Genomic DNA, 23,340 nt, shown 5'->3' on the forward strand with positions numbered 1-23,340 from the left:
CTGGACCTTGGCCTGTGGGTGGTGACAGTCAGGGGGTGTCAGCTTCATGTGCCATGTCCCCAGTGTGAAGCCCACCCCCATGCAGCATGCCCCCTGCTGCCCCCTAACTAGCCCCTTTCCTGGGAAGCCCCGTCCAGGTACCACCTCCACCCCCTGCACGCACTTCAGTGGCGGGGTTGCCAGGGCTGCTGCTCGGCAGATGGGCAGGGGGGAGGCTGTCGTGGGATTCCTCCCTGGGATGTTGACTTGCCTGCAGGTGTGTCTGTTTTCCTGGGGTTGGGCGGGGGCGGGCAGGACTGACGTCCTCACTGGTTGCAGTGATGCGGACCCAGGGCAGCCTGCGACTGATCCTCAACACCAAGCTGTGGGCCCAGATGCAGATGGACAAGGCCAGCGAGAAGAGCATCCGCATCACGGCCATGGACACTGAGGACCAGGGCGTGAAGGTCTTCCTGATCTCGGTGAGCAGCCCCGGGTAGAGGCCAGGCGGCTGCCAGACACAAGCAGCCAGCTCCACATCCAGCACTGGGTGCCCTGCACGGGGGCCTGGCCAGGGAGAGCGGGAGGCCTCCAGGGTCGGGAGGGCTGGCCTGGTTGTGGGCTCTGTGACCCCTTGGGAGGACAAGCCCTGCGCCCGCCGGAGCTTCTGTTTCCTGCCCTTGAGTTTGTTGAGGAGGGAGGTCAGGCTCCCCACTCCGAGTCCTGGAGTTGACTGAGGAGGGGTCTCCCCTCTGCCCCCAGGCCAGCTCCAAGGACACAGGCCAGCTGTACGCGGCCCTGCACCACCGCATCCTGGCCCTGCGTAGTCGCGTGGAGCAGGAGCAGGAGGCCAAGGCACCGGCCCCTGAACCTGGGACCGCCCCATCCAACGAGGACGACAGTGATGACGACGATGTGCTGACCCCGTCTGGGGCCCCCACAGGCGGTGAGTCGGGTGTCCCAGGGTGGCCCGGGGTGGGGGCTCTGTCCCAGGCAAGGACCTGACGGCAAGGCCACCGCTTCCCACAGGCGCCGGCGATGAAGGCGATGGGCAGACAGCCGGGAGCACATAGCGCCAGGAGCCAGCCGCCGCGAGCCTGCTGCTTTGTCCGTCTGTCTGCCCGCCCGCCCCTCCCCCGGCAGCATCGAGGCACGGGGCTCGGGAACCACACTCCCCGCTGGGTTGGCCACAGTCTGGATCCGCACGTCCCGTTCAGAAGCAGACTCGGGAACTGCCTGAATGTGGTTTGGGACACGAACCTCATCATATTGATGAGCAAAACGAAAAAGAACATTTCTTCCCTCCCCACCTTGAATTGAAATGGCACATTAAGACTTGTCACGGCTTCTCACTGGGACTGGGACACCTCGTTTCTTCACCCTGCCCTCCGTGCCGCCGGCTTCCCTGCCGCCTGCCCAGGCCGCTGGGCCGTCTCACAGTGTAACACTGGGCCTGCTGGACCGTCTGTTACCACCATCTTTACCTCCCGCCCCCATGTTCTGACTTGGGGGTTTTATTTTTAGATCTTTTCTCCCCCCAAGGCTTTGTGTTGGTTTCCTAGGTCGAGCAAGGCACTTCTGTGTGTTGAGCAGGCGTGGCTGCGTTGTGGGCTGCACCCTGGCTCCCCCTGTGACCCCAGTCCCCATGCTGGGGGCGCTCAGGACTGCCCGAGAGCCAGCTCCATGGGTTCCCCACCTGGGATTCCTCCAGGCTGAGTCGTGGGGTGTGGACAGGTTGGGCCCTGGGCCTAGAGAGCTTGTCTAGAAAAGGGTCACTGGATGTTGTGGGGGGCGCTCCATCCTCCTGTCTGTGCCCGTGACGTGGGTCACGCAGCCTCGGGTACGTGGGTACAAGCCTGCTTCCTGCTCTTGGCCGTTCTTCCCTCTCCAGGCCCTGGACGGCTCTGCCCCCAGCACTGTTGAGGGCTGGGGGCTTCTGAGAGGGGAACCCTGGTGGGGCTTCGAGGAGGGGGCAGCAAGCAGAGCAGTTTCAGACAGCAGGCAGAACCCGTGCTCGCAGCACACACAGGAGCGCGCCCTCTGCTTGCCCCACCCCGGAGCGTGGCCAAGAGCAGCGGGACGCTGCCTCCCCCCACATCAGAGCTCCAGGGGTTCACAAGAACCCTCCCGCCCGCCCTGACAGGCTGAGGAGGGGGCCGTCTGAGCCACGCCACCCGCACCCCAGGGTGGCCCTGCAGCCTCGCCTGAGCCACGGGACATCACCAAAGGCCCCCCAGCAGATCCGGTCACACTTCTCTGCTTTAAGCCTTAGTCAACTAGTGACAAGTAAAACCAGATAATGCCCACGTGTTTTGGAACATTTATGTAAGATTGTCATATGAAATGTATTTGGGAACTACATTAAAACTTTTAACTAAAACGCTGGCCTCCTGCGTGCCCCAGGGGCCTCAGGAAGCTGGACGACCTGACCAGGAAGCAGCCTGGCCTGCCCACAGGGTGGTGGCCTCTGCACACCTGGGCAAATGACCCAGAACGGCTGCCTTCCGAGATTCACAGTGGCCGGCTTCACATAAGAGCTGTCCGCTTCCCCATCAGGTGCGGCTTGGCTTCCCGGGGACCCACAGGGAGGGGTAGGGGTGCTGGCAGGCAGGGTTCACTGAGCAGGGATGGGAGGAGGTTTGGGATCAGCATGATGTGGACAAGGGGCCTTTCCCCCTGGAGTCCTGAGCCAGTGACCCATCAGGGGAATCGGTGGCCAAGCAGTACACCCGGAGACCTGGTCCAGCCGGTTCTGTGGCCTCGGTCTGGCTACACTCCTACCCACCCCTACTCCAGGGCTGCTCAGCTCCAAGCCCAGATGAGAGGGGCCCTGGCTCCAGGGTGCCGGCTGCATGGGGGTACACGGCTCACAGCCGCCAGGCGCTGGTCATCATGGCCACAAACTCCTCATCTGTATCCATGGAGGCGCTCACACCACTGTAGTAGTCCTGGAACTCAGCCAGCGTGACCTGGGGGCAGACAGGTGGTCAGGGGGGGTCTGGAGGTGTGGGCGAGGGACCGGGGTATGCATGCACCCACCTGCCCGTCCTTCTCGGAGGAGTCGAAGTTGTCCAGGAAGTGGCGGAGCACCTGCTCTTCAGTCCACTCCCCGCTCCGCACCTTTGGGTGAGTGCGGCCGCTGTATACCCCCCGGAGATCATCCACAGTCACCACGCCATCACCACTGCGGTCCAGCTTGGCAAACGCAGCTGTGACGACCGCCTCCCGGGCCTGGGACATGGGGGGCTGGGGAGGGTGTGGTGGTGACTGGGGGGTACGAAGCGCAGAGGCTCCCATTGGTCTCCACGCTGACACAGACAAGCCTGGGAGAGTGTGGCACCCCAGTGGGAGGAAGGGACACTGCTGCACCCCCTGCTCACCCGCAGCGCTCGCAGGAACTCCTCCAGGTCCAACGTCCCGCTGCCGTCGCGGTCCCAGCGCCTGCACACGCCCTCCATCTCAGCTGTGTCCAGCACCAGCCCCAGCTCAGCCAGGCCCCGCTGGAGCTCCCCCACATCCAGGGAGCGGCTCCCATCCTGGTCCAGGCGGCGAAAAAATCTGGGGGGCAGGGGTGTGGGGTTTGAAAAGATCCATGGGACTGGGGGTCGGGGAGATGTGAGAGGTAAGCTCACCTGGCCACACCCTGGATGCCCGAGGCCCCTCGGGACAGGCACTGGGCTCGGAGCTTCTCCATGGTGGTGTCCACAGCATCCATGCTGGCTCCGGGCTCTCTGGGTGGCTGGACAGGCTAGAGATCTGGGGCTCCTGCTCAGCCACCAGGCTACAGACTGGCTGCCTTGATCTGTCCTGGAGTCCAGGTGGCTGCTCTGCCTGCCTCCTGCCCGTTCTGCCCAGGGCTGGCAGTGCGTCCTGCCAGGCAGGGCTGTTGCTAGGGGACAGGGCTCTGGAGACCGGGAGGGGCCCCCGCTGTAACTCTCTCTGTGCCAGGGCCATGTGGCCACAAGCACAGCCCTGCGGGGGCATATGAAAGGCCAAGGAGGACAGCCCAGCACTGTTGCTGTCAGCACTGCCCAACCACCGTCCCGCCTGCTCTCTCCCAGCCCTGGGAGAGAGCCAGACCCAGGTTAGGAGGAGGGTGGAGGGAGTTGGGGAGGGGCGCTTCGTTCCCAGCCCTTGAGGGACCAGTGTCCCAGATGAGGGGAGGCCAGGCCCAATTCCTATGCGAACCCTCCCCTCTCTGGGCTTCAGCCCCCAGCCCCTTTCCACAGGGCTGCAGCTGAAGCTGCTAAGGAATTCAAGTTTAAAGACTCAAGATGGCCCAGGCCCACATCCAACAGGAGCTGCTCAGACCAGTGCTGGCTGAGCCAGTCCTGTAAACATCAATGTTGAGTTGGACGAAGCAATTCTCAGTAGTTAATTATGGCCAGTCGTGGTATTTTTGTCAACATGGGTCTTTTGGGGGTTGGTTTCCAGTTCTCAGACATCACTTGGTGGGCTTGCTCATGACAAGCCGCTTATCTGGCCAGAGAAGGACCCCTGGCCCCCTGACTTCCATAATCCAAGAGGAACCAAGACCACCGGCAGAGAAGGCCTGCCATCAGACTGGACATCTGGCCAACTGAGCCTCATATCAGCAGGCTAAGATCGAAGATGATAATGGATTTTCCAGAACTTAAAATGCAGGCCCCTGTTTGGGGAACCCCTGCCCACCCACAGAGACCCAGAGATCATCAGAAGCTTTTCAAAGCTTGGGAGTTGCACACAGCACAATGGTATTGTCAGAAGTTGCTGCTCCCAACTGAAGCCAAACCGTGGATCAGAAGCAACCTGTCACTGTGATTCACACCACAGCGGATGCACCACCATCGACTGTTAGGAGAAACTGCAGTGACATCCTGCTGCAGACGTTCTCGTGACTCGCTGCAGTCCAACATTCTCTGTGTAGGCACAAAAAATAGCTCCATTGTGCGCTTTCATGAGGATTAGAAATGTCAGGGGTTTTTTTCTATAAAGAAATGTAAAATGTAATCACAATTATTGTAGCTCTGGGCATCTCTGCATCTTTGAATCAGAATCTCAACAATAAAAAATTGGGGGGACTTTGGTTGGTCCGGTGCTTAAGAATCTGCCTTCCAGTGCAGGGGACACAGGTTCAGTCCCTAGTTGGGGAACTAAGATCCCACATGCTATGGGGCAACTAAGCTTCTGTGTCACCACAAAGAACCCACGTGCCACGACTAAGACCTGACACAGCCAAATAAATGGGTTTTTTTTTAATTAACTTTACTTAAAAAAAATTGGAAATGGCGAGGGCCCTCCAAACCCAGAGGCCCTTTCACTTTACCTCTCTGAGGCTCACTTTGCATAGCTATAAAATGGGGCAATGCCTGTGTGCATAGGTGGCTTAAGAGACAGAACGGTATGTACAGAGTGCTTGGCACAAGCTCCCACCCAGTGGGGCCCCACCCTGGACCCAGGAGCAGCACAGCAGCTACCTCTCCAGCCCCCACAGTAGGAAGAAAGGAGGAAGGGCCAATGGTGCCATGAAATCATTTGGTTTATTCTTGGGCGTAGACAGGCCCTAGCCTGCCTTCCCCTTGTACAAACAGCACCCCCCTTATTCGTCCAGAGGAGAAAACTGGGCCATTGTTACCACACTGAGGGGTCGCTGTGCGACGCCAGGAGGCACCCTCCCAGGGCGGAGGACGGATGCTGAGCTTTCTGGGCTGAAAGGGGCTATGCCCCGCAGTGGTTCCTGGGGTGGGCATTCCCTGAGTCAGGAGGCAGGAAACGGCTGCCATAGTCCCAGGCCAGGCACTTGGGCTGGGCAGAGAAAGGCACAGGGCTCCCTGTTCTGATAAAAAAGCAAAGTGCCTCAAATATCTCAGGCCAACAAGGGCAGCATACAAATAAGGAGTGAAAAAATAGATTCTCTGGGGATTAGAAAAAGGAGCCAGCTGGTGCTACGAAAGGAAAGCTGCTGGGGACCTCATGAGATGTGCTGGGTCCCAGGAACCTACCCTCATGCAGCTTCCACTCCAATGGTAAAAATTTACATACAGGAAGTAAAATGGGGCAACGGTGGGAGGTGGAATGGGGAAGAATGACTTCTGATAAGGCAGTCATGGAAGCCCTCTCAGAGGAGGTGACGTTTGAGCAAAGACCTGAGTGAGCAGGAGCCAGTCATGTGGCATCTGGGGGAAGAGCATTCTAGGCAGAGGAAACAGCCAATGTAAAGACCCCGAGGCAGGATGCTATCAAGAGAAGGTTATGGGATGCCTGAGTCTGCCTGGGCAGTGAAGCCTGGTTGCCAGCATATCGGCACATCCCACCTGCACACTCCTTCCTGGGTTGAGAGGAGGATAGAATTAGGGGGGAAAATATATAAGTATAACCAATGCAAAACAGCCTGAGGCTTGAGGTTCACAATTCTGGACTGAGATGAATAAGGCTTTAGGATGAAGAATGCTTCCAGAGGAACAAAAACCGGGGCAGGGGAGAAAAGAGGGAGAGACTCAAATCACGTGGCACTTGATGCCATCCACCTCCACCAGAAAAAGAGAGGTCTCTAACTCAGATGTTTCAGGGGCCAGACATCCGGCCTTGAGAGATGAGGGGGTGAATGGAAACTTGCCCTTGCTAAAGAGGGTGTCCTGGACTCAGATCTAGACGTACAGCCCAGCCAGAAGCCAGAAATCCAGATTCGTGTGTAAGCGCGACCAGTTCTCCAACAAGGGTGATTGATTCAAAGTTTTGCTTTTTAAAAGAAAAAAAGAGAAAAACTGGCTGAGTTCATCTGCATTTAGCCTGCAGGCCACCCATATGAAACCTATGCTTTTTTAACAGGTTCTGACGCTGAGGATAATGGCTCTTCCAAGGGGTCCTCTCTGGGATATGTTAACCCTAAGGATACCCAGGCAGTAGAAGAAGTCCCCACTGGAGTCCTCTTTCTCCATTCCGGAACCTGCTCTCTGGGACTCACACAGTGGTCCCAAACACTGCGGGCTCGAGCTGGTCGCTGCCCTCTTCCTCCCCAGTACTGTTGGCAAGGGGTGAGCTGGGCCCACCAGGGAGTAAGTCACTGGCCGGCAGGGGCCCCAGGCTCTCGGCCTCAGCCAGGGTAGCCAGCAGCCCAGCCAGGGGCGGCCGGCGGCGGCAGAGATCCTGCAGCAGCTCAGCCCGGGGCTGCAACTGCCCGATGAGCTTGTCCCTCTGGCGCACGGCAGCCTGCAGACTCTGAACAGCAGCCTCGGAGGTCAGCAGCTGCTCCCGGAGGGCGGCAATCTCACTGGCAGGAAGGCAAGACGGAACCATTATGGTACCCGGCCACCAGAGGTTCTCTTCCCTCTGCTCCCAACCTCCATCCCCAGATGCATAGATTGAATCCCTACGCCGTGATAGTATTTGGAGAAGGGGGCCTTGAGAGGTACGGAAAGTTTACATGGTGTAATGAAGGGTTTCCTTTTAAGAAGAGATACCAAAGAGCTTGCGCGCTCGCTCGCTCTCTCCCTCTCTCTCTCTCTCTCTCTCTGTCTGTCTCTATGCTTTGTGAAGACACAGTGAGAAGATGACTGTTGGCAAGCTCGGAAGAGGACGCTCACCAGAACTGAATCATTGCCTTGATTTTGAACTTCCCGGCCTCCAGAACTGTGAGGAATCATTTGATGTTGTTTAAAACACCCAGTGTGTGGTATTCTGTAATGGCAACCTCAGCAGACTAACACACTCCCTCATTCACACCCTAGCAGTTCCCTTGTCCCCTTCCCTCTTTGCCTATTTGCTGTTCAGCTTAGATGGCTCCTCCTCCAAGAAGCCTTCCCTCTGGGCCCTCCTAGAACCGTGTTGCCCTCCATCATACACAAGAATACTGTGAGTAGGTTGAATACTGGAGTGGGTTGCCACTTCCTTCTCCAGCCATCATACACACACATCCCAATCACCCTGTGTTGTAACTGCCTGACCGTGTGCTTGAGGGCAGGGCTGAACAGGTCTTACTGATGTGCCCTAATGACCAGCACAGGGCCTGGCACATGGTAGAGTGCTCAGTAAAGATGAAGTAACAAGTCCAACCAGCTCTGAATTGTTTCCCACCAGGTCCTCAGAAACACTTTCTTCCCTGGGCCCTTGTCTCATCCCTTTGAATCCTCAGCTAGAAAGACTATTCAAAACTGCTGATATAATCCCATCCTCCCAAGAACCTGCCATGGCTCCAATACCTACATCAGGCTGCTGGTGGTCCCTGTACCACTCAGGACCAGCCAGTTTTGCCTAGTGGTAAAATGGACCCTGTTAAGTTGGATAGCCACACCCAAGTGACATCTCTCAGCTTTATATAGTGATAATTCAAGTATTTTTGTGTTTGTTTTTCCAGTCCCACCAGTAGTCCAGCTCTACGTGAATGCCCACGTCTCCCCTACCAGTATTCCTTTCCTATCTCGGATCTGCCTCTGCCCAACTCCTCCGAGAAGTCCACCTGCCGGGTCCCAAGATTCACCGGTCTTTGGCGCGTCCCAGCTCGTCTAAAGCGGCGCTCAATTGCTGGTCGTGGCGGGCCAGGCGCTCGGCCTGGGCGCGCACCATGCACTCGGCTGCCTCCAGCCGCGCCTCCAGTTCCGCCGCGCGCCGGTGAACGGCAGCCAGGTGTGCGTTAGCCTCGCGGATTTGCAGGGGCGGCGGCGCTGACATGGCCCCTGCGGAGGACCAGGCCTGGACACGCCCATGGGCGGCCCGGAACCGGCCCTGGACACGCCCCCGGAGGGCCACACCTCCGAGGGTCCCGTCAAGACTTCGGCGTGATTGGCCGGGTTCACCGCCAGGCTCCGCCCTCCAGGGCTGGGTCTAGTACTCAAACCCGAACGCCCCCACTGGTTCCGGCAACTGGAAACTCCTCCCTTGAGCCCCGACTAACTCCAAGATTGGCCAAGGTCTTAACAAACCCCGGGCCCAGGTTGGCCTTGTCCTCCGGTGGCCAGCTCAGGCTCTGGCAACAGGATTGGTCATTCTCTCGAGGCAGGCCCCGCCCTCCTCAGAATCTAAAGCGCCAAGTTGGTCGGGCCCCACAAGTCTGACCACGCCCCTGGAGCCCGTTACGCTTCTATCATTGGCCGTTCACGCCCCTTAGGCAATTGTACAGCTCTTGATTGGTCCAGTCCCCTTCAGGTTATGTTTGGGATTCTGGACGCACACCCAGTGGATGGTCATTCTTCATCCCGCCCAGGGGTTGGACTACAAACCGGGCCCAGACCCCGTCCTGCTAAGAATCCAAGCACTGGGAGTGGACACTTTCTCGTTGAGCCCCTGAGCCTGAGTCATTGGAAGGACTGACGCCGAAGCTGACGCTCCAATATTTGGCTACCTGATGCGAAGAACAGACTCATTGGAAAAGACCCTGATGCTGGGAAAGATAGGGGGGTAGGAGAAGAGGGGGGCGACAGAGGACATGAATCTGAACAAACTCCGGGAGATAGTGGAGGACAGGGTAGCCTGGCGTGCTACAGTCCATGGGGTGGCAAAAGGTCGGACACAAGTTAGCTGCTGAACAGTAATCCTGTGCCTGACCACGCCCCCAAATAGTAGCAGGCAGTTGCTGCTGCTGCTGCTGCTAAGTCGCTTCAGTCGTGTCCGACCCTGTGCGACCCCATAGACGGCAGCCCACCAGGCTCCCCCGTCCCTGGGACTCTCCAGGCAAGAACAGTGGAGTGGGTTGCCATTTCCTTCTCCAATGCATGAAAGTGAAAAGTGAAAGTGAAGTCGCTCAGTCGTGTCCGACCCTCAGCGACCCCATAGGCTGCAGCCTACCAGGCTCCTCCGTCCATGGGATTTTCCAGGCAAGAGTACTGGAGTGGGGTGCCATTGCCTTCTCCGGCCTTCTCCGTTAACTAGGCTTAAAACTGGCCATTGGGCGTGACCACACCTCCCCACAGATACTGGCGCTGGGAGTGGCCACATCCCTCCGTGTTCCCGCCCCATAATGACGTCTCGCTCCCGTAGAGTTTGGCTCCGCGGTCTCCTCTCTGCCATGTGGATAGGCTTAGTACCTTTGATAGTACCGCCCCTAGTTAGGTCCTACGTCTCGGGGTTCACACTATTCTTGACCCAGGATCTTCTGACCTGAAATAACGACAACTGCTTTCACTGATCCTGGTCAGTTTCCCCCTTCAGAAACCGGCCAGTGGTGCACGTGTTCTTCCTTTACTCCCATCCCGACTCCAGGACTTGAGCGCAACCCGTGTTCACGTACGTGGCGCTCAATAAAGTTGCTCACTTGTTGCTGTCCCGCCCGCGCTAGAGGCTGCGCGCGCCGCCCAGGAAGTCTCGCGAGAGTCAGCGGCGTCCGTCCTTGGCCGCAGGAGCAGCCGAGTGGTAAGGTGCAGGACCAAGGCTGTGCTGTCATGGCTAAGACGGTTCTTCGCCAGTACTGGGACATCCCCGAAGGCACCGAATGCCACCGCAAGACCTACGCCACCACCAGTATCGGTGGTGCAGCTGGTGAGCACCGGCCGAGTCCCCAGGGTATAGGGCGCAGGGAGGCCGTCAGATCACTGGGGACTGCCCGAGGGCTTTCTGCAGGGGCTGCGGACCTCACGCGGTGGCAGTAGTCGTCGTCGGGGCATGTGGGGTGGCCTTGGGACGCTGGCGGGGCTGTCGTACTAGATAGACTTTGTGGGATTGTCGGACTAACGCAGAGGGAGCAGAGAGATAACAGGGTCCGAGAGGGTCCCATGAGGGCTGAGAATCTCGCGGAGTGGGTACATGGTCTTCTTTGGAGTGTCTGAGCCGGCCATGGGGACCCCTGGTGTGAGATAGACGTTGCGAGGAGAGGCGGGGGAGCTAGCAGGGTTCCTGGGCCCTGGGAGGTTGTGATACCTGTGACAAGCTGATCACTGGGGTAGTCAAAATCCCTGGGTGCTGGGTGTTTGTGGCGTCTGCTTGAATGGAGTGTGGAGGAGCTTGTTGGAGGGTGTTTGAGGGGTTGCAGGTGGAAACCTTTGACAGAGGCATTATGTCCTGTGGTCATGGAGAGACTCGTATTTGGGGGGCGGTCACTGATTTCCAGGAGCCCTGCAAGGGGGCCTGTGGGTCTTCCCACACCTCCTCCCTTCTTCCATCCCTGCCTCCGCTCAGCACTCTACAGCGAGAATTCACACTTGAGTTCTCTGGGATGGTGAGCCCCTTTGAAGGCAGGGGACCAGGCTCTAACCCAGCCCAGCACATTGTGAGCACACAGGAACTGGGTGATGGAATGAGCGAGGGAAGGAAGGCAAGGTAGTAACTAGGAACGAATGAATGACTTTACAAATGAGTGAATGAAGGTACAGTGACAGTGAGTGAATGAATGTGAGAATTGAATGAATGACTGTGCATTCATTCATTCATGTGAAGTGTCTGGAAGTTACTTCAGAAGACTGATGGGGAGCCAGGAGCTGGCAGAGGGGCTGAGGAGGGGGTCTTTTGAGGGGGTGACAGGAACCTGTGGAAGGGGCCAAGTCAGTGGAGACCCTCGAGTGCTGAGGGGGTGGGTGGTGGTGGCTATAGTGTCTGAGGAGTTAAGTGGGCCGGGGGAGCTGGCTGGCATGTCATCTACTAAATGATTGTTGTTGGGGGGACGGACACTCCTTGACCTTGGGATAATCCAGTGGCTTCCAGGTCATCCCTTCCCAGTTAAAGGACTTCTGAGGGCTCGTAGGATGCTGGGGTGCCTTCTGTGCCCAATGTGGCCTGGCAACTCGGTGTCCCTCGGCCAGGGTCGCAGGCATGTGGTATGTATGTGTTAGTCATTTAGTCATGTCTGACTCTTTGTGACCCCATGGACTGTAGCCCGCCAGGCTCCTCTGTCCATGGGATTCTCCAGTCAAGAATACTGGAATGGATTGCCATTTCCTTCTCCAGGGGATCTTACTGACCCAAGGATTGAACCCAGATCTCCTGCATTGCAGGCAGATTCTTTACTATCTGAGATATAAGGAAAGCAGGCATGTGGGGGTAGGATCAATAAGGTTCTCCCCCAGGACTCACTGCAGTTTGGGGGCTGTCACTGAACCTTGTCTGTGGTTCCTCTTCAAAGGGTCGTCCAGAGATCATGCATCCCCAGGTTCCAGACAGGGTGGGGAGCTGCTCTGATTAAGTCTTTACAAGCTGGGGTGGGGGTGGGGGCCTCGTATGAGAGAATAACTGAGGAAGGGGGCTTGCTGGGACAGTGCGGGCAGGGGGAGCCCCAGACTCTGGCCCGCTCCCTCCTTCCCAGCCTTTAGCCTCTGAGGAGTGCGGGGACACTAGGGTTCAGCGTGGGATGGGGAAGGACTGGACCTGGGCAGCCCCCAAGTGGGCACCTGGCGTACGGGTGTCCTCTGTATATGCAGCTCCTCTCCCCTCATCCCTGGGCCTCGGCTTGCCCGTCTTGGAAATGGGTCGGCCGTCTTGGCCCTCCTCGGAGTTGCTCCCAAGGTTACTGCCCCTGTCCGCTGTGACAGATCCCCCACAGCTCTTGTGGGCTGAACCTCAGCAGGGCTGGAGGGCTGCTGCTCAGCTGGGAAGGTCGTGGTGGGGGAGTGCAGCACGCCAGCTGCTGGGTCTGCAGAAGCTGGGCACTTGGAGACTGGGCGGGGCCCACGTCCCTGGGGCATCAGTGAAGGTGGTTGGCCTTCAGATCCTCCGGTCTTCCAGGCTGCTCTGCCGGGTGGGTGGCACCAAGGTAGTCTCTCTGCCTGTCTGAGGGCCCCCCACCCCACCCCAACAAAGCAATAAGAGGGGACTGAGCCCATCAGGCCTGAGGAAGGAGAGGGGGTGGGTGCCCTGTCACCCGGCAGGAGGTGGTTCTGTTTTGTCTGGGACGGGCTGGCCCCAGGAGGTCTGTGCTGGCAGCTGGGCCCCACTGGGAGTCTGTCTGGAGAGGAGGGGTGCAGGTCAGCTGGACGGTGGGGAGCCCTGTATTGGGCTGTTCTGGTGACAGGGAGCCAGCCAGGTAGGTCTGCGCATCCACCAAAGAGGGTCTGGCTGAGGAGGCTGACACACGGAGCGGGTCGGCATTGGCTCAGCATACCCCAGGGTGGGGCCTTGGGCCTGGCTGCCCACCAGGGCCCCTCACACGTGAAAACCAACATCAGGGGCAGGTCATCTGGGGCAACGGTGGAGTTGGAAGAGCTTACCAGAGTGGTGAGGCTGAGCCAGCCCGGGTGAGAGTCGGGTCTGGGAGTGGCAAGAAGAGGCGTCAGGAGCCCTGGGCCCTGCAGCAGGGACAGAGCTTTGCTGGAAGTAGGGAGCAGGGCTGGGGTGCTGGTCCAGCCACCGAGGCCCCGGCCCACCCTCAGCGGGGGCTGTGTTCTGGTGCCCTGTGGGGTGGGCTGGATGAGGGGGGTGAGAGCCCAGGCCTTGGAGCAGGAGAGCCAGGTTAGATCCCAGCTCATCGACTGTGGGGCCCCAGGTGAGCCCTGTAACAGCCGCTTCCTGGCCCACCCTGGCCCAAGCCACCTTGGTGGTTGCCGTGGGAATGCAAGGAGCTGGCGCTGTGGACTGGGGAGGGGCCTGCCCCCTCCAGGGCCCAGGGCTGACTTGCCTGGCCGCCTTTCTGTCCCTCTCTGTCTGCAGGCCTCGTTGTCTCTGCCTACAGCGTTGCCCTCAAAACCCCGACCTCCTTCTTGGAGGGAGTGGCAAGGACGGGACGGTACACATTCACCGCAGGTGAGCAAGCCTGCATGACGTCTGGGCTTCTCCTCAGGGGCCCTTCCAGCACTGGTCTGGACCCCTGACTCAGACCAGGGCCCGTCCTGCCCCACCTGCCCCCACAGCCGCCATCGGAGCCATATTTGGCCTCACCTCCTGCATTAGCGCCCAGGTCCGCGAGAAGCCCGATGACCCTCTCAACTACCTCATCGGAGGCTGTGCCGGAGGCTTGATCCTGGGAGCGCGCAGTGAGTGAGCCCTGCGCCCCTGACCTCTGCTAACCCTCCTCCCTCTGCCCATCATGGGTGGGTGTGCATAATGTACATCTGGCGGGGGAGAGGGCAGCGCCCGCAAGAGGTCCCGCGCCTCTGAGTCTCAGCTGCCAGCTAGTTTAGCACTGCTTAGGCGCCTACTGCACGTCCACCTCGCTACACCCTCCTGCCCCCATGGCTCAGCGTGGCCTGCATGGACTTGCTGTCTTCCCACCCTGCCCTCGCTGCCTTGCTCTCTCTGCTGCAGCTCCACGTCCTCCTCGCTGTTCCTCCAGCACCCTGAGGCCTTGGCATGGCTGTGCCCTCTGCCAGAACACCCTTCCCCCGAGAAGTCAGCACAGCTGCCCCTCACTGTCCCAACCCGCTACATACATCTGGGCCCCCGCCTGCCCTCGCTTATGTCTCTCTCCCTCTGCCGTGTCTTGTCAGAGAACACAGGGTCACTGCCCGTCAGGGGGAGCAGTCGGGGCTGGCTTGGAGCTGCTGACACCCAGGGTCCCACAGGGAAGCAGCTGTCACCATCCCCACCTTCCAGATGGGGGCACTGAGGCCCCAAGGAGATGAGGTGGCCCGAGGTCACCCACATGGAGAAGAGCATGTCTCCCCTGTGAGAGGCCAGGCCCCAGGCCAGCCTGGTACAGCAGAGCCGCCTGGAATAGGAAGCAGACACCGCTCTTCCTGCCTCCCATAGCCTGGCGGGTGGGGGTGGCCGGCCAAGGGAGAAATGGAGGCCACACGCAGATAAACACCCCATCCCACTGGCTGGAGTGTTCTGTGGAAGGTTCCAGCCGGGCAGAGAGGGAGGGTGCCACGCCCTCCTGGCCTTTGCTGGGAGACCTTGGCTGAGATCCGGCTTTGACCTGCGCCCCTGAGCCTGCAACGGGGTGTGTGAGCCCAGCGCTCAGCAGGCAGAACCCCCTTCCCAGGGCACCTCTCAAGCCGCAGGCATCTTGCGTTCTCTGCCTCATGGACCACAGGGCAGACTTGGCCAGGACTGAGACCTGCCAGCGGTCTTGGTCCCCTCACGCCCCCGCACCTGAAAGCCTGGACTCCCGCCTCCCACCTCAGTTTCCACACGCCCACCTTCAAAGGCAGAGGCCCCAGGGCTCCATCCCTAAGGAGCATGTGGTCCAGCCCTGGCCGCCTGAGCTTGGAGGGAGGGCTGTCCTCAGGCGGTGCTCAGGGTGGGCGTAGGCGAGCCTCGCTCCCCGCATGCTGTCTGATGCCAGTCTTTCCTCCCCTGCAGCCCGCAGCTATGGGATCGGAGCTGCTGCCTGTGCGTACATGGGCTTGACGGCCGCACTGGTCAAGATGGGCCAGCTGGAGGGCTGGCAGGTGTTTGCAGAACCCAAGGTGTGAGCCCCGTTGGCACCTCCTGGGACCTCGGGCAGGTTGAAACTCTTCTAAAAATAATAAATCCTGTGTATATTTGTGTGCATCTCTTCTCCTCTGTCATTCTCCAGGGTGAAGCCCTGTCCAGGTGACAGAGGCTGGGTGACAGGCCAGGACGGCTCAGGGCGGACGTGGGAGGGAGTGAGGAAGCAGCAGGAGATAAGGCGTCTGGGTCTGTGCCTGAAGGGGCAGGCTCGGCGCCAGCTGGGCCCCTGTGTGGGAGCAGGTGTCAGGCAGAGGTCGCAGGGCCTCAGCCAGTTCTCTGCGAATGGCCTTGGGGACTGACAGTGAGGGGGTTGGGGGGGACTGGGCCCCGCAGCCCACAGCCCTTCCTGTGGCCCCCCTGCAGCTCGCAGGCCAGCCCCTCTCTGGGCCTTCCCCCAAAGCCAACAGCATGTGGAAAACACGCCCAGGCCCCACGCACGGCCCATTTCCAAATTCCTGGGCACTGGAGCGGAGAGCCCCAGACAGCCTGGCCCCCAAGCCCCGTCCCCATCAGGTGGGACAGGTGGGTGACGGGCCACCGGGAGCCTGCAGGGCAGGGGCCCTCGTCACCAGCGCGAGAAGAGGGACTCAGCCTCGCACGCACGGCCGCCTGTCAGGCCCAGTGATGCAGGCGGCCCCAGAATGCTGGCGCAGTCCTGGGCTTTCTGCACAACCAGCTCAGTTCTTCCTGGCAGCCAGAGAGGAAGGCCCTGCGTGTCCCAGCACGCCTCAGTGGGCCATAAATTAGTGCTCTCCAGGGCCTACCCTGTGGGGCGGGATCTCGTCCTGGCGAGGGTCTGGGCGCTGCAGGAGCACCCCAGGGGGTCCAGGGATGGCAGGAGTGGCCCTCCCCAGTGTCTGCCCCAACCCTCTTTCCTCTTCCTTCTCTCCTGGAGCCTGATACGGTTGAAAGCCAAACTTGGAGCCTTGCATTTATGCTGTGTCCAGCCCAGGTAATAATTCACCCGAGTGTGAAGCAGAGCACGGAGCCCCAGCCCCGTGGCTGTCAGCTGGGCCGCCCTTGCTGCCACTGTTTGCTTACACCCCAGCCCCCGCACCCCCTTACAGCCATTCGGGTCCCTCCCAGCCCTGCCCCCTCGGCCTCCCCACCTGCCACGCTGAGCCCCTCTGCACAGACATGGCCCCTACCCAGCACACCACCCCAGAGTGGGCACCAGTGTCCACATGTAGCCTGGGACCAGGCGCCAACTTGGGGTCACATCCAGGCCTAGGTACCCAGTTCTGGACTTGGGGGTCTCTGAGAGAGAATGGCGATACCCCCCTCACCCCTGCTGTGGGACCGGCTGGCCTCAGGGCTCCCAGACCTGCATTCGAGACCCAGCACTTGGTTCTTTCCTGCTCTGTCCTCAGTTTCCCCACCTGGCAAGTGGACGTGAGTGCAAGCCTCCTTCAGCTCTTCCCTGAAGAGGGGAAGTGGCTCCACCCACGGGAACGCCCCTTCCATGCCCACTGAGTAGGGGTCAGGTCCCTGACTCCGGGACCAGCCTGGCCTGTCCCTGCGGTGGCCGGCAGGGGGCAGAGCCTGCCGTGCTCAGTCCGGTGCCCCCCAGTCCCTGGCCCTGCAGCCCTGCCTCCCTGCCCCTCCTCCCACACCTTCCCATCTGGCCTGCCTGTAGCATCGGGGAGCAGGGTAGACAGATTCTCAGAATCAGTAGTGTCTGTGATGGTGTCGGGGCTGCCAAGAGCTCTGGTTCAAGGCCCCGCAGCTGGCCACTTCCCGGCCCCCCACACCGCAGTAGCTTCCAGAACTAGATCCTCCTAGGCGCCCCACCTCACCCCCACACAGCCTTCCTCAGTCTGGCTCTCCTGAAGCCCAAACCCTGTGCCAGGTCCGAGGGCTCACAGAGAGGAGGAAAAACTCATTCAGGGCCAGCCAGCCCCAGCCTGCCTCCTAGCCTCGGTTTCCCTGTGCGGGTGGGGATGAGGGTTGGAGCAGGCCTGCCAGGCCCCCCAGTATGGAGCAGGAGGGAGCAGCTGCTCACTGGACCCCAGGGAGCCCCAGACACAGGCCCCCTCCCCCATAAACATTTACCAGGCTGGGAGGTGCCCCGTGGGGATGGCCCCGAAGCAGAGCACCCCGTGCTCCCACTGTTCTACCTGGAACCCCACATACTGCCCCAGCAGCACCCCCGTGTGGGGCACTGGAGGGCCTTTCTGGAGTCACCTAGACCAAGCCATCCCCAGTCCCCGGTGGTCTGGACTGGAGCGGAGGGGGAACTCAGAGGAGGAGCAGGGGCCTCATTGGAGGGGACTAGGAGGGCTTCCTGGAGGAGGCGAAGGGAGGACCTGGGGATGAGGGGCTTTCCAGATGTGTGCTGAGGGGAAGGGTGTCCCAGGCAGAGGACCAAGGAAGATCCAAGGACTGAAGACCCCTGGGGACAAGGCTGCAAGGACTGACCCAGCCCTCCAGCCCAGGCCAAGTCTCTGAGCTGTTTGCAGGCCAAGAAAATGAGAGCAATCCAAAAGAAAAGGACGATCTTCAGCCCTCCCAGCACCGGCAGGGCACAGTTGCAGCGGCCTTGTTACCGTCAGCTCATTTCGTCACTTTGTTGAGTCCTCGAAACCCATGCCCTTCCCCCTCCAGAGTGAGCTCTTCACTTTAATCTTGTTTACAGAGGAGGAAACCGAGGCCCCTGGAGGTGATGTCACAGGGCCCAGCTCACAGTGGGCACTTAGTTCTCTTTTTTGGGGGGCCACACTGAGCAGCATGCGAGGATCTTAGTTCCCCAACCAGGGATCAAACCTGTGCCCCCTGTATTGGAAGCATGGAGTCCTAACCACCAGACCACCAGGGAAGTCCCAGTGTTGGTTCTTTTATTATTATTAGCTGTCGTTGGCAAAGAGCATTATAGACTGCCTCTGAAAGACTTCCCACGTGGTCACCATGGTGACAACAAAAGCAACCCAATGGGAGGAGGGATGTGTGCTCCCGGCCAAGAGATTTTAAAAGCAAAATTATAACCCCCAAATTCCTGTAAAAAGTTGTGTTGGACATGAGCTAGGGGGATACATAAGGCTTTTGAGGAGGCCCCACGGGCCAGCCATCTGCCCCGCAGTGGACCTGGAGGCTGATCTGCTGCCTTCTCACCCCTTTTCACACCCTTCCGGCTCCAGAATCCATCCAGGACCTACCCACACCTCGCTCCCTCCAACCCAGGGCTGCCCTCATCAGCACCACCTGGACCCACGTACTCACCCCATCCTGTTCCCCGGCTCTGCGCTTGCCCCCCAAGTCAGTCTTCCCCGCAGCAGCAGCCCTGTTTGCACTCAAGTCAGGCCCCGCCCTGCTCTGAGTCAGGTCCCGCCCCACTCTGCCCACAGCCCTCCAGGGCTCCCATCTCCCTGGGAGTAGAACTCCCAGGTCCCTCCCTTGCCTTCTGCTCCTCCCTCTCTCCCCCTCACTCACTCTGCTCCAGCCACACAGTCTTGCCCCAGGGCCTTTGCACAGCCTATGCCCTCTGCCCAAACCCTGACCTGTCCCCTCCCCTACAGCTCCCCAGTTACCACCTTCAGTTCCAAATTCAAACGTCACCTCCTCATTGAAGCCTTCCTGACATGCCTCTGAACCTGCGTCCTGCCCAGCACTCCACATGCCCTTTGCCCTCTTCTATTTTTGTCCATCGCATTTACCAGCTTCTAAATCCCGTCGTCACTGTGTGTATTGTTTAGTGGAACATGGGGCATATCCCAGTTGTTACACCCTCAGGTCAGCGCCCAGCCTAGGAACACAGCAGGGCTCTGTAAATACGTGGCCCAGCCCTGCTCTGAGTGGGGACCCACTCAGTTCACCCCCGTGGTTGATGGTGGCGGCAGGGTGTGGGGAGCAGGCAGGGTCAGGTAGGAACCATCCGTGAATGAGGGTCTCAGAATCAAGACTTACAAGTGTTGGACTTCCCTGGTGGTCCAGTGGTTTGGATTCCCCCTTCCAATGCAGGAGGTGTGAGTTCGATCCCTGGTCAGGGAAGTAAGATCCCACGTGCCTTATGGCCAATAACCCAGAACACAAAACAACAGAAGCAATATTGTAAAAAAAAATTCAGTAAAGACTTTCAAAATGGTCCACCTCAGAAATAAAAAAAAAAAAAAATTCCTTTAAAAAAGCAAGATTTACACATCTTTACCGAGTACCCACATGTGTCAGGCAGTCTTGGGCCTGGGGTCCCCTCAGGTGACAAGACCCACGAGGCTCCCACCCTCCTAGAACTCAAAATCTGGTCTGAAGGAAGAAATAGTAAAATGGAAAAAAAATATATATATATATATGTATGTATAGTAAAACAGTAAAATGAGCAAACATGTAAATGAACAAGTGATTTGCACAGAACTATGCTGGAGAGAGAGAACTAAAATGACATGGGAAAAAACAGGACCGTGAGCCAGTGGGCATGGTGGGGGCAGTCAGGGAGGGGCGGGAACAGGAGAAACCAGCCTGGGGTGACTGAAGGGACGACATTCCAGCCAGAGGGAACAGAGGGTGTGAAGGCTGTGGGGTTGGAAGAAGCGGGGAGCAACCTCCCATGCCAGCCGGGAAGCCACGTGGCAGGTCAGGGTGGACTGTGAGCAGAGTCAGGCATGGCCCCGGGTGGACCCAGCCTGTCAAAGAAGACACCTTGGAACCCCTCCTGCACCCACCATAGCAGGCACTTCTGGTCCCGACTCCTCTGAGCCCCCCGAAAAGGGCACCTACCACCATGCCCACAGGGTCACCACACCGAGGGGAGGGTAGAGTGAGCAAGGAGGAGACTGAAGGGTGGGGGATCTTGGGAAAGGGGGACCCAAGGATCCCTGTCTGGGTTCTGTTGGGGGCGTGGCTAAGAATCTGCCTATGGTTCAGGAGACCTGGGTTTGATCCCTGGGTCGGGAAGATCCCCTGGAGAAGGACATGGCAATCCACTCTACTATTCTTGCCTGGAGAATCCCATGGACAGAGGAGCCTAGTGGCCTAAATACAGTCCATAGGGGCCCAAAGAGTTGGACACGACTGAAGCGACTTAGTACGCATGCTGGGGGACTGGGGGGCGTAGGGCCCCAGCCCACCATCACCACCCACCCCCCGCCCTGCCAATCCCAGCCCCTGACCCTGAAGCTGGGTTAGTTGTCACTTCAGGGGTCTGGAAGTGGAGGGCAGAGTTTTGAACACCCATCACCTTGTCTGGCTCGACATCCAGGGCTCAGAACCCAGGGGAGTCCTCAGTGCCTGAGATACTGGCCAATTCTAGCACCCCGGCCGGAGAGTTACTGCCATGGGAAAGAGGTGCACACCAACCCCCCCACCAGGGGTCTCCAGTGGCCCCCGTCCAGTCACCCTTCCTTCCACTGCTCTGGCCCTCCTTGGGTGTGGCACCTAGAGAGGTCCTGCTGGACCGCCAGCCCCACATTGGCACTCACGGGTCCCCACTTGAAGCCAGCCAAGCCTCCAAGGGTCTTCCCGGAGCCTCGAGGGCCTCTGTCAGTCCTGGCCCCAGGCCAGCCCACGTCTCACCCCTGGGGGCCCCAGGACTCTGAACAGGAAAGGTGTGAGCCCCCACAGGGGCCAGGCACTGGGGGGCACCAGAGGCTTTCAGCCCGAAAGTAGGGTCTGCAACAAACCTGTGACGTGACCTAAAATTTCCCCCCACAACACCCATCCAAATGCTTTTATTTTGCCCCTCCTTTTTTTCACAGCAGTCTTTTAAAAGTATATTTTACAGTTTATTTTTTTCCCATAGGTAAACAGACTCAGGCCACACATGTAAACTATACCAAGGGGTGCTCAGGAGAGACGCCAGCCCCCCAGGCTCCCTGGAGGCCACCAGCCAGCGTTTCGTTTCTCCTCCCAGAGTGTTCCTCACCCAAACAAGTGCTTGTGTGTACTTTTCCCTTCCCCTCATAGAAGCAGCATCATACCATCCATCCCTGCTGTTTTGCAGCCCTTCTGATTCCCTCATAACAATATGTCCCAGATTTCTTCCCATGAACAACCTTCTCTGGCCTTTTAACGGCTGCATAATATTTCATCTTGGGGCTGGATTGCCGTCCCCATGAAAGCATATGCTTTGGGTCCCAGCATTTTGCCGGTTTAGACGGTGAATCCATAAAACCCTGCAGCGGGGCTTCCCTGGTGGTTCAGTGGTAAAGAATCCACTGCCAATGCAGGAGATACCAGTCTGACCCCCTGGTCTTCGAAGATCCCACGTGCCACAGAGCAACATGGCCCAGGTATCACAACAATTGAGCTTGTGCTCTGGGGCCCGGGAGCTGTAGCTACTGAAGCCCACGTGCCCTAGAGCCTGTGCCCTGCAACAGGAGAGGCCATGGGGGCCACAACTAGAGTGTAACCCCCAGTCGCCGTGGCTAGAGAAAAGCCCTCACAGCAACAAAGCCCCAGCACAACCAAAAATAAATAATAAACAAATAAAATTGTATTTAAAAAAAGAAGTCAGGGTAAATTAAAGAAAAAAAAATGTAACCATGTCACTGTTCTTGTGGGTCAATATACTGGCACCCTTCCTACAAATTTTTTTCTCTTTTGGCCGCACCCCATGGTGTGCAGAACTTCCCCAACCAAGGATCAAACCTGCATGCCTTGAAGTGGAACCTCAGAGTCTTAACCACTGGACTGCCAAGTAAGTCCCTGAAGTTGTTTTTCATTGATAAAGTTGATATTCAGGGCTTGCCTGGTGGTCCAGTGGTCCTAAGACTCTGCGCTCTCAGTGTACGGAGTCCAGGCCCCATCCCCGATAAGGGAACTGGATCTCACACGCTGCAACTGAAGATCCCGCATGCCGAGACTGAGACCCGGTGCAGCCAAATAAAATAAATAAACATTTTAAAATAAATAAATAAACTTGATATTTTTAGAGCCGTTTTAGACTTATAGGAAAATTGAGCAGAAAGTGCAGAGTTCTCACACAGTACCTTACTCCCCTAGTGCACACACACAATTCCTCCCCCAACCACCTGCTTTTTAAAAAAATCTCTTGGCTGAGCCACACAGCATATGGGATCTTAGTTCCCTGATCAGGGTTGGAACACGTGCCCCTGCATTGAGAGGGCAGCGTCTTAACCACTGGACCAGGGAAGTCCCTCCCCTATGGACAACATCTTGTATTAGTGCATTTTATTTGCTACATTTGATGAACTAACACTGATACATTATTGTAAACTAAAGTCCATAATCAGCATCAGGGTTCCTTCTTCTTCCCCCTCCCGACCCCCAACCCCCCCACCCCCCGCTGTTCTAAAGATAGGATTTTTTTTTTCTTTTTTTATTGAAGTGTAGTTGATTTACACTGTTGTGTTAATTTCACACATACAGCAAAGTGACAGTTCAGTTCAGTTGCTCAGTCGTGTCCGACTCTTTTCGAGCCTAGGGAATGCAGCACGCCAGGCTTCCTTGTCCATCACCAACTCACAGAGCTTGCTCAAACTCATTTCCATCAAGTAGGTGATGCCCTCCAACTATATCATCCTCTGTCGATCCCTTCTCCTCCTGCTTTCAATCTTTCCCAGCACTGGGGTCTTTTCCAGTGAGCCAGTTCTTTGCCAAAGTATTGGAGCTTCAGCTTCAGCAGGAGTCCTTTCACTAAATATTCAGGGTTGATCTCCTTTAGGATGGACTGGTTTGATCTCCTTGCAGTCCAAGGGACTCTCAAGAGTCTTCTCCAACACCACAGTTCAAAAACATCAATTCTTCATCGCTAGTTATACATACATGTATATATTTTTCATATCCTTTTCCTTTATAAGTTATTACAAGATACTGACTATAGTTTCAGAGAAGGCAATGGCACCCCACTCCAGTACTCTTGCCTGGAAAATCCCGTGGACAGAGGAGCCTGGTAGGCTGCAGTCCATGGGGTCACTAAGAGTCGGACACGACTGAGCGCCTTCACTTTCACTTTTCACTTTCATGCATTGGAGAAGGAAATGGCAACCCACTCCAGTGTTCTTGCCTGGAGAATCCCAGGGACAGGGGAGCCTGGTGGGCTGCCGTCTATGGGGTCACACAGAGTCGGACACGACTGAAGCAACTTAGCGGCGGCGGCAGCAGAGTATAGTTCCCTGTGCTATACAGTAGAACACTTTGTTT

At 58.1% G+C, this 23,340-nt stretch overlaps 4 protein-coding genes across 15 annotated transcripts in view; 2 read left to right on the top strand and 2 right to left on the bottom strand.

The window, feature by feature from the left end:
• RANBP3 (RAN binding protein 3) overlaps positions 1 to 2,359 on the top strand; it is a 50,829-nt gene extending 48,470 nt beyond the window's left edge. For all 12 annotated transcript variants that reach the window (XM_061422497.1, XM_061422491.1, XM_061422492.1 and 9 more), the window contains 3 exons: positions 319 to 461; positions 742 to 925; positions 1,009 to 2,359. In XM_061422497.1, coding sequence (XP_061278481.1) covers positions 319 to 461; positions 742 to 925; positions 1,009 to 1,052 — 371 coding nt within the window. In that variant the 3' untranslated portion in view covers positions 1,053 to 2,359. The remainder of the gene's footprint in view (positions 1 to 318; positions 462 to 741; positions 926 to 1,008) is intronic.
• Positions 2,288 to 8,632, bottom strand: CAPS (calcyphosine). Its single transcript, XM_061422505.1, has 4 exons — positions 3,612 to 8,632; positions 3,360 to 3,537; positions 3,019 to 3,225; positions 2,288 to 2,948 (listed from the first exon to the last, which is right to left on the bottom strand). The coding sequence occupies exons 1-4, from the start codon at positions 3,692 to 3,694 to the stop codon at positions 2,847 to 2,849; spliced, it is 570 nt and encodes a 189-aa protein (XP_061278489.1). The 5' UTR covers positions 3,695 to 8,632; the 3' UTR covers positions 2,288 to 2,846.
• VMAC (vimentin type intermediate filament associated coiled-coil protein) lies at positions 6,575 to 8,908 on the bottom strand. The gene is made up of 2 exons (XM_061422506.1): positions 8,435 to 8,908; positions 6,575 to 7,228 (listed from the first exon to the last, which is right to left on the bottom strand). The coding sequence occupies exons 1-2, from the start codon at positions 8,623 to 8,625 to the stop codon at positions 6,919 to 6,921; spliced, it is 501 nt and encodes a 166-aa protein (XP_061278490.1). The 5' UTR covers positions 8,626 to 8,908; the 3' UTR covers positions 6,575 to 6,918.
• Positions 8,909 to 10,245: 1,337 nt separating this feature from the next.
• Positions 10,246 to 15,309, top strand: NDUFA11 (NADH:ubiquinone oxidoreductase subunit A11). The gene is made up of 4 exons (XM_061422507.1): positions 10,246 to 10,428; positions 13,525 to 13,617; positions 13,725 to 13,847; positions 15,118 to 15,309. The coding sequence occupies exons 1-4, from the start codon at positions 10,332 to 10,334 to the stop codon at positions 15,228 to 15,230; spliced, it is 426 nt and encodes a 141-aa protein (XP_061278491.1). The 5' UTR covers positions 10,246 to 10,331; the 3' UTR covers positions 15,231 to 15,309.
• The last annotated feature ends 8,031 nt before the right edge of the window (positions 15,310 to 23,340 follow it).

The sequence above is a fragment of the Bos javanicus genome, chromosome 7 (assembly GCF_032452875.1).
Source record: "Bos javanicus breed banteng chromosome 7, ARS-OSU_banteng_1.0, whole genome shotgun sequence".
NCBI lineage: Eukaryota > Metazoa > Chordata > Mammalia > Artiodactyla > Bovidae > Bos > Bos javanicus.

Excerpts from the sequence above, each read along its gene's own strand:
- NDUFA11 (XM_061422507.1), top strand. The coding sequence starts at position 10,332 with ATGGCTAAGACGGTTCTTCGCCAGTACTGGGACATCCCCGAAGGCACC. Across the intron at positions 10,429-13,524 it reads CAGTATCGGTGGTGCAGCTG|GCCTCGTTGTCTCTGCCTAC; the intron begins GTGAGCACCGGC and ends CTCTGTCTGCAG. Across the intron at positions 13,848-15,117 it reads CTTGATCCTGGGAGCGCGCA|CCCGCAGCTATGGGATCGGA; the intron begins GTGAGTGAGCCC and ends CCTCCCCTGCAG.
- CAPS (XM_061422505.1), bottom strand. The coding sequence starts at position 3,694 with ATGGATGCTGTGGACACCACCATGGAGAAGCTCCGAGCCCAGTGCCTG. Across the intron at positions 3,538-3,611 it reads GGCATCCAGGGTGTGGCCAG|ATTTTTTCGCCGCCTGGACC; the intron begins GTGAGCTTACCT and ends CCTGCCCCCCAG. Across the intron at positions 2,949-3,018 it reads CCTCCGAGAAGGACGGGCAG|GTCACGCTGGCTGAGTTCCA; the intron begins GTGGGTGCATGC and ends GTCTGCCCCCAG.
- VMAC (XM_061422506.1), bottom strand. The coding sequence starts at position 8,625 with ATGTCAGCGCCGCCGCCCCTGCAAATCCGCGAGGCTAACGCACACCTG. Across the intron at positions 7,229-8,434 it reads CTGGGACGCGCCAAAGACCG|TGAGATTGCCGCCCTCCGGG; the intron begins GTGAATCTTGGG and ends CCTTCCTGCCAG.